Source organism: Microcebus murinus, chromosome 2 (assembly GCF_040939455.1).
Source record: "Microcebus murinus isolate Inina chromosome 2, M.murinus_Inina_mat1.0, whole genome shotgun sequence".
Classification (NCBI taxonomy): Eukaryota; Metazoa; Chordata; class Mammalia; order Primates; family Cheirogaleidae; genus Microcebus; species Microcebus murinus.
The window spans coordinates 117,899,891-117,907,917 of NC_134105.1; the positions used below are offsets into that span (position 1 = coordinate 117,899,891).

General features: G+C 39.2%; 1 protein-coding gene across 11 annotated transcripts in view; it reads left to right on the forward strand.

Moving 5' to 3' along the window:
- PRRC2C (proline rich coiled-coil 2C) overlaps window positions 1-4,820 on the forward strand; it is a 110,979-nt gene extending 106,159 nt beyond the window's left edge. For 3 of the 11 annotated variants that reach the window (XM_012765140.3, XM_012765141.2, XM_012765144.2), the window contains exons 34-35: window positions 570-806; window positions 2,805-4,819. In XM_012765140.3, coding sequence (XP_012620594.2) covers window positions 570-806; window positions 2,805-3,062 — 495 coding nt within the window. In that variant the 3' untranslated portion in view covers window positions 3,063-4,819. Of the gene's footprint in view, window positions 1-569; window positions 807-2,313; window positions 2,367-2,804 lie in introns of all 11 variants that reach the window. The other 8 variants (XM_012765142.3, XM_012765145.2, XM_012765148.2 and 5 more) reach the window with 6 other exon arrangements.
- Window positions 4,821-8,027: the final 3,207 nt, after the last annotated feature.

Consider the following 8,027-nt stretch of genomic DNA (forward strand, 5'->3'; position numbering starts at 1 on the left):
GCTTGAAGTTTTCTAGGTTTAAAGTAGGATTTTTTGGTTTTGTTTTTTAAAGGATATCTATGTGCAGCAAGATAAAATTTCCACAGAGATGTTTTAATATATGTAAAAATGTTGGCTTCCCTTCCCTTTGCTGATCATGTTGGAGAACTAACTGAAATTGATAAGAACTCTCACAAGCTAGAATTGGTTCCTGAGAAAACTCATTTGTTTAATTAGTATTAATTTTATTTATCTTCAGATTATGTTTGTTATAGGTGTATGCCTTTTCTGCAATTGTGCTTTTTTTAAAGATAACCTAACTAATAGTCTTCCTATCTTACCTTCAGAATACAGCTGAGATGCTAGAACCAGTTGAAGTGCCATAGCATGCTTTGCCTTATTTTTTTCTGTTAAACTCTCCAAGCATGGCCTGTTTGTTCTTTGTCCCTGTTAGTGGAATGGCACAATCCATACACTTCCGTTCACTGGCAAGATGGGCACGGATATACTCTGGGATAAGCCAACCTGGTCTAGTTGGCAGGATTTTTTTTTAACAGTTCAATGTTGTATGTTTTGTTTTTTTCACTCAGATTCTCTCTCAGCCTAACCTGGTCCCTCCATTGGTAAGAGCCCCACATACTAACACCTTCCCAGCGCCTGTTCAGAGGCCACCAATGGCACTGGCCAGTCAGATGCCTCCTCCGCTGACCACAGGCCTCATGAGCCATGCTCGTTTGCCACATGTAGCCAGGGGTCCTTGTGGATCACTATCTGGAGTCAGAGGTAATCAGGCCCAGGCTGCGTTGAAGGCTGAACAAGACATGAAGGTTAGTACAGTGTTAACAGCCAACAGATCAAGAATCTGTCTCTGAACCATGTCTTAAAAATGCCTCTGGACCCATAACCATAATATCCAGGCATATCTTAGCATACTTAACCAAGCTGACCACTTTTATTCATTCCTTTTTTTTTTCCCCTCCTCCCTATTCCCATCCCCTCATCTTTTTTTTCTTCCCCCTCCCCCCCATTTTTGCAACTATAGTCAGGAAACAAATTAACATTTTAAACTCTCTGGCCAAATGAATTATTATAAAATAAATATTTGAGGGAGATCTGAGTTTAGATAGCACATTTTTTGGAATAGCAAAATGTAATGTGGATTATTATAGGCTTCCCCATTTTCATTTTTTTTCCTTTGATTTTCTCCCCCCCCCTTCCTTTTCCCTCCCCCAACTTAAAATATAAATCATGACTATGAGAAAACTCTGGAATGGGTACGACATATTACCTATCTTCATTTTTCTTCTGTCACAAGTCATCAGAGTACAATTTTCTTCTCAAACTGTTTTCATACCTTTTTTGCACACCACTTGAAGTGGCTGTGTTTCACAATGGTTTGTGCAGTTGTAAATGAAGAACTCAGGAAAGCACTTTGGGATCCTTCATGATGAAAGGCACTGATAAACGTGAGGTTTGCTAATGCAGAAGAGTGCCTTTAGGAGTCTGTGTGGGGACAGTTTTGTGCCATAAACCTTACCTGTCTGCCTGTACAGCCAGTTGAATCAGCTTATTTCTGTTGTTACTTTAGGCTTGACTTTTCAGAGATCTTAGTAAATTTGCCTGTTTTGTCACTACATGTATCATCAGATCAGACTAGAACAAAGAAAAGCCTACTGCTTTCAAACAGGGAAATGTGCATAGTAATACTTTACTCTGAATTAGAAACATGTTTATGATAATCCTATTAGAAATTCAATTGACGGACTAAAGTTTCTTTCTGGATTGACATCCTTTGTGTTTCTGATCCTGAGTAATCAAATCAAAAAGACTACCCTACAGTAAAATTTCTGTTAAATATTATCTACTTTTATTAAGGCTATGTGCATAGGATTTCCATCTGTTCATTACTATTAAAAATAGTCATGAGTAAAAATTTATGGAAATTATTTGGCCTTGGTTTCCAGTTCTACTCCTGGCTATTTGAACTTGATTGTCACACATTCCCATGTTGAAAATGACATTAGAGTTTAATGATCTTTAATGGGGTGGGAAAGGGTACAAATTTCTGGAAAATTGCTTCAGATCTTTGTATAGTACAGATTACCTGTAGAACATGAACAATTTTTTATTATACGCAAGAAGTATAGAAACTTAAGTTTTAATTATGTATGTTGCAGTGATAAAGTTAACAGATTGACGTAAGTATATTCTTGGGGGCACATAGTCAATAAAATTAAGAAACTATTTTACCAGCTCAGAATGTGGTAGGAGCTATCAGAACTTAGTGATCAAGTGAAGTTGTAGTTACTAATTTCTGATGCTCTTCCCCTGCAGAAGAGAGCTGTGGGAAGAGGACTCAGCCACAAGACATTTGGTCCTAGGTGTTGGTAATGCCACAATATAAGTGCTTCCTTTTCATTTTATTGTAGACCACATTGATAACTAGAAGTTTTAAGTATTACATGTATGTTTTCAGATTTGTAAGCAGGCTCCCTAAATAAAATTTGATATCAATAAGCTTTGTTCCAGAAAAGATAAACCAGCAGCAATTTATATTTTATTATTCTATAAGAGGGCAGACTTTGGAAAAGTGGTGGGAGGTGGTCCTGTTGTCTCAAATGTTTTTTAAAAATCACATGGAATGTTTTCAAAAATAGGAAGAAATCTGTGCATTATAGCTGAAAGATCAATGAGGCACTTTGGATTAGGCCAAACCAGTGTGGGGAAAACTGATTTGTGATTGGTAAAAGAATTTGAACTGAGGTTGATTTGACAGGCTTTGGTAATGCTGCAGCATTTTCAGTTGTTGTTTCTCATTTTTTAAGGCAAAGCAGAGAGCAGAGGTTCTTCAGTCCACACAACGGTTCTTCTCTGAACAGCAACAGAACAAACAGATAGGAGGAAAAGCCCAGAAAGTGGACAGTGATTCAAGTAAACCTCCTGAAACACTGACCGACCCTCCTGGTGTCTGTCAGGAAAAAGTAGAAGAAAAGCCACCTCCTGCACCCTCCATATCCACCAAACCTGTTAGAACTGGACCAATCAAACCTCAGGCGATCAAAACTGAAGAAACAAAATCTTAAAGGCTGTGGTTTATTGCAAGGGATTGGGGGGTGGGGGGGCAGGGAAAATGAAGTCACATATTGCCAGCAGCCAAAGGGGTAAAATGGTCTGTGACATTATCGTGTCCAGAGCTTGGAAAGGCACAAGGGACATAGGAGCAATTTACACTGACACAAAGCTGCTGCACCAGTAAAAATGAGGCTTTGCAAGCTTGCACCTGCTGTATGACATGCGCTCAGTTGATGGCCATGCATCTTCAGCCACAACTTACATACAGACATATGCTCTCATTTTTGAGTGCATATAATTCAGACCTAAAAATCCTTATGGTTAGATGAAACCCCAGAAATACAAGGAAAATAACACCGCAGAGGAATAGCTCAGCCTGAACAATGTGGTGGTCCCAGCTAATACATCAGATGTGGTTTCTTTGCTCCCTTATGGTCTTTGGATATGGTTGTGGCGTTTGTAGGCTTGGAAGTGAAGAACTGAAGATACATGGTGCTGGATAGAGGAGCCTTATTTTTTATTATGGCAGCTTGCTATTTTTGTAACATGGTGATTGAGTTGAACACAATCAAAGTACAGTAGTAACTGATCTCCCCTTCTTCCTGGATGAGTGCGCAGATGATTAAATATTGATGTCAGCATCCTTGAACCATATCCAAGTGAGCAATGTTTGGCTACTGCTTCTGTTTGAAATGATGCTGTGTTTTGGTTGTGGTCTGCAGCTTTGAAGCGCTACTTGGCGTCTCCTTTTTCCCATGGAGCTCTCACCATTCAAACATGACAGATCTGGTGAAATACTAGTTAGGCTGGGTCTTGCTTGCCTCCACTCAGTCATCTTTGTATGAATCCAATGGTTCCTTCCCCTTCCCCCCGGTTTTCTTTTTCTTTTTTTTTTTAACGGTTTTTAGCTTATGTTCATGAAGAGCAGTGAATACCTAGAACTGTGCCGTGAATGAAAGGAAATCCTGTTTAAGGAGGTGCATTTCTTTAGAGCTGTGTCATACCATCCTTTGGGCCCTCTGCTGGAAAAGTAGAATCAAGTCTCAAATAATGCCTTTTTAATTGTATCCTCTAGTATATAGATGTAGGACAGTACTGTATCATACCTCTGTGAATGTAAAATATCTTGTACCTGCTTTATGATATGTAGTAGTGACTGTGCTTTATCAGAGCTGTTTTTAATGATGTTACTCTAGAATGTTTTCTTTCCAGATGATGATTCAGAAGCTAATAAAAAAAATGGTGCCAGGTACCACAACAGTGACAGAACTTTGCTGTTTTCTGAGGTTTTGTTTTTTTACCTCTCCCTCCCTCCCCTTTTTTTTTAATGGAGTGTGCTGATATCTCTATAATATTGTTCAGATGACCGCAGAACCTGGAAAAGCTGTTGCTGCTATTGATGCATAACATACTGCTATTATTGGTCTTTTTATATAAATATATATATATATATACATATATATATAATTTGAATTTTTGGAAACTTTAGCTGTGCTGTCAACTTTGGAAAAAGTATCCCAGTTTACCGTGTTGAGTTGGCATTGTACAGAAATTAACAGCCATATTGGTCTAGAAACGTTAAACTTAATTTTTTTTTTCCATTTGTACAGGGGTAACGCACTGTATTAAATATGTAAGGTCTTATCTACATGGGTTTGATTACAGAAACTAATAAAGTATTCTCTAAATAATGAATCTTGAAGTTTCTAATCCATTCCTAAAATCCGAAGCAAGGTCTGTCCTGTACTAAAAATAGTGACCAAGAGTACATTGTTCAAGAGATTATCATCCAATGGGTTGATTTCTGACTTTTAAGAACTCTGAAGCTTATTCAACTGAAGTAAGTATTGTCATGGAGGATAATAGTCGTGGCCCCTCTTCTCAGGGTAGCCAAGCTTTTAGTGAAAACAGTCTGCCAAGGAGGAAGACAGGTCATCTTGATGTTGAATGTAGAAAAGAATTTCACCAGTCTTCTGGACAGAAATGAAAGGACCAAAAATAGATCTTTTCATGGTTTTGTTAGCACATTCATAGACATCATCACCTGCTGAAGAAGACTGTAGAGCATTTGTTTTATCATTTGCTCAGTTTGTAAAAGTGAAGTACTGAGGGATTGTAATTATCTTAAAATCCCACACACAGAACACATGGCTTCCAGGCCCAGCTTTAGGAAAACTAGCTAATCAGTCACTAATGATGTATGCACCTTCTTTACTGGTGGATACTGTGATACTTAAACATTTAAAATACTCAAGTACTGATAAGCCCTGCCTTGATTCAAGCTTTCAGTCTAAGGTTTTCTTCAAAATATGTTCTAAATTAATTGAAAGCTGTGGTTTGTTGCAGGGGATGGGCAAGGGAGTATGGTGGATAAGGGGGGGGATGCAAACCTCTACCAAAGAGGGAGAGTCACCACATGTTTGCCTTCCTACCAGGTCACTTACATTGTCAGTAGTTTTTGTATTCTAGTCCTTAAGTTCAATGCTCCTAAATTTTAGAGCCTAAAGGGTAAGCTACACAGCTTGCATAGTCTTAGTTAGCAAGCAGGCCAGCAGGTATGTGCTGCTTAGTTTCTTGTATTAACTTTTAAAATACCACTAATATCTTGGGCCCTTTGCTAGGATTTACAGTGAAAAAAAAGGCAACAAAACTGTAAGATATTTGTATAAGTGTTTCTCCCTAGTTTGGTCACACATATCTTGTCTCTCCCTGGATTCTCTGACATCTGACAAGATCGCCGGAAAGATATTGCAGTTAATAGTTGGCTGTAGATTTGGTCACATAAACTTCTGAACATAGTCTGCCCTTTCAGCTGCCCTGGTAGATAGAAGGTAAGGGAAGTCGTCGAGGTCTTTGTCCTTAGTTAGTAACAAATTGTGCTTATGATAGAAGAGTGATTAGGGGGGTAGGGTTAGGAAATGAGAGGAGGGTATAGTTTGAAAAATCATTTAATTTACCTGTTTTTACTATACAACTTACAGAAAACCAAAATCCAACAAACTCTTGGCTGGAGGTAAGATGTAGAAGGTAGAATGAGAATATTGTAGGTTAAAAAGAGATACAAGTAGGCTGTCAGAGCCTATTTAAGTATGTCTTTTGTAACAGGTCACCCGTGATTTTTTTCATGCTGCCACTGCAGCCTATTTCATAACTTAAGTACTGACTTCACATTCACTTGCAGTCTTTTTTCTACCATGTGGATAAATATAAAGCTTTTTAAAGGTATCTTAACTTGATAGACTTAAGAATTATTTTGTATGTGCTTTAAGAAATTTTAGCCATAATATTAAGAAATGAAATAGAAAAGAACAGGACAGTGATGTTTATGAGTTTTTTGTTTTTCTTTTTGAGACAGGGTCTCTCTTACCCAGGCCTAGAGTGCAGTGGCCCAATCATAGTATACTGCAGCCTCAAAATCCTGGGCTCAAGCAATCCTCCTGCCTCAGTCTCCCAAGTATAACTAGGACTACAGGTGCATACCACCATACCCAGCTGTTTTGTTTTGTTTTGTTTGTTTTAAGGATAGGGTCTTAGTATGTTGCCTAGGCTGATCTGGGGATCCTGACCTCAAGAGATCCTCCTGCCTCATCCTCCTGAGCAGATGGGCCCACAGGCATGTGCCACCATGCCCGGCTAATTTTTTCTATATATTTTAATTTGTCCAGCTAATTTCTTTCTATTTTTTTAGTAGAGATGGGGTCTCCCTCTTGCTCAGGCTGGTCTCGAACTCCTGAGCTCAAACGATCCGATCCGCCTGCCTCCACATCGCAGAGTGCTAGGATTACAGGCGTGAGCCACCGCGCCCAGCCTAATTTACTCCATATTCTGATGTAATGGGTATATTCCTTTCTGTCAGGGGAAATTGTAAAAAAAAAAAAAAAAAAAAAATGTACTATAGGACAAGGAAAACTTAGGTAGAGAGTTTTAAGCAAGAAATGAGGCTCTTGTATAATTTGACAAGGAATCAAGTATTAACTATGTGCGAGGTGCTAGGAATATAGAAGACAATTAATACAGTCTTGGGCGTGAGGGTGGAGATGCAGGAGTGGCTTCAGGCCTTTCAGATTTTTATCACTGATACCTGGCCCTTATTTCATGGATGCTTTAAGCCAGTGGTCCTCAACCTTTTTGGTGCCAGGGACTGGTCTCGTGGAAGACAATTTTTCCATGGATGCAGGGGTGAGGGCATGGCAGCCAATGGGAATGGCTGTAAGTCCAGGTGAAGCTTCGCTGCCTAGCCTGCTGCTCACCTGCTCTGTGGCCTGGGGTTTGGGGACCACAGCTGTAAGCCACTGCCAGTCTAAGCTTCCCATTCTATTTATCTATACTGCTTAACTTTCTAAGTGATTAAAATCTTCCAAGGGTTTTCAGGCAGTCCTGATCTGGCCTTGTTTCTTATTTCTTGACACACTGGCTATAAGTAGTAGAATGATATGCAAATGTGAGCCTTAACTGATTTATGAGCAAAAAAGCAGAAGTCTACTGTTTCCTTACCTGAGCTGAAAAATACATTAATATTCAGTGAAAAATAGAGCAGGTGAGCTTCATAAAGCCGAGCTTGTGGTTCCAGGTGAGTAAGTCTCAGGTTCAAGGATAGTAGAGGGACAGGTATTGTGGCCCTCGGGTTATGTTTGCCACAAGGCAAGCTATTTAATTTCAGACAGTTTTGTAGAATGGTGTCGTGGTTTAGTTAGGTCAGTGATTTTCAAATTGGAAGTACACACTGTTCAACTGAAGCAGTTTCACTTTAAACTTTAGCTTGACTGAAGGATTCAGTAGCTTAGAAAAAATTACTAATGTGAATAAGGTTTATTGGTTCCAGGGAGGAGCCCCACTCTCAACCTTTAGCAGGAAAAGCTGAAAGGAAGATTTGCATCTGGAGTAAAGCCACGTTCTTCACAGACGCTGATGGTGATACCCAGTGAGGGGATTGATTGGCTCTTAGATTTCTATAAGTTGGGAATGTAAGTGGATGT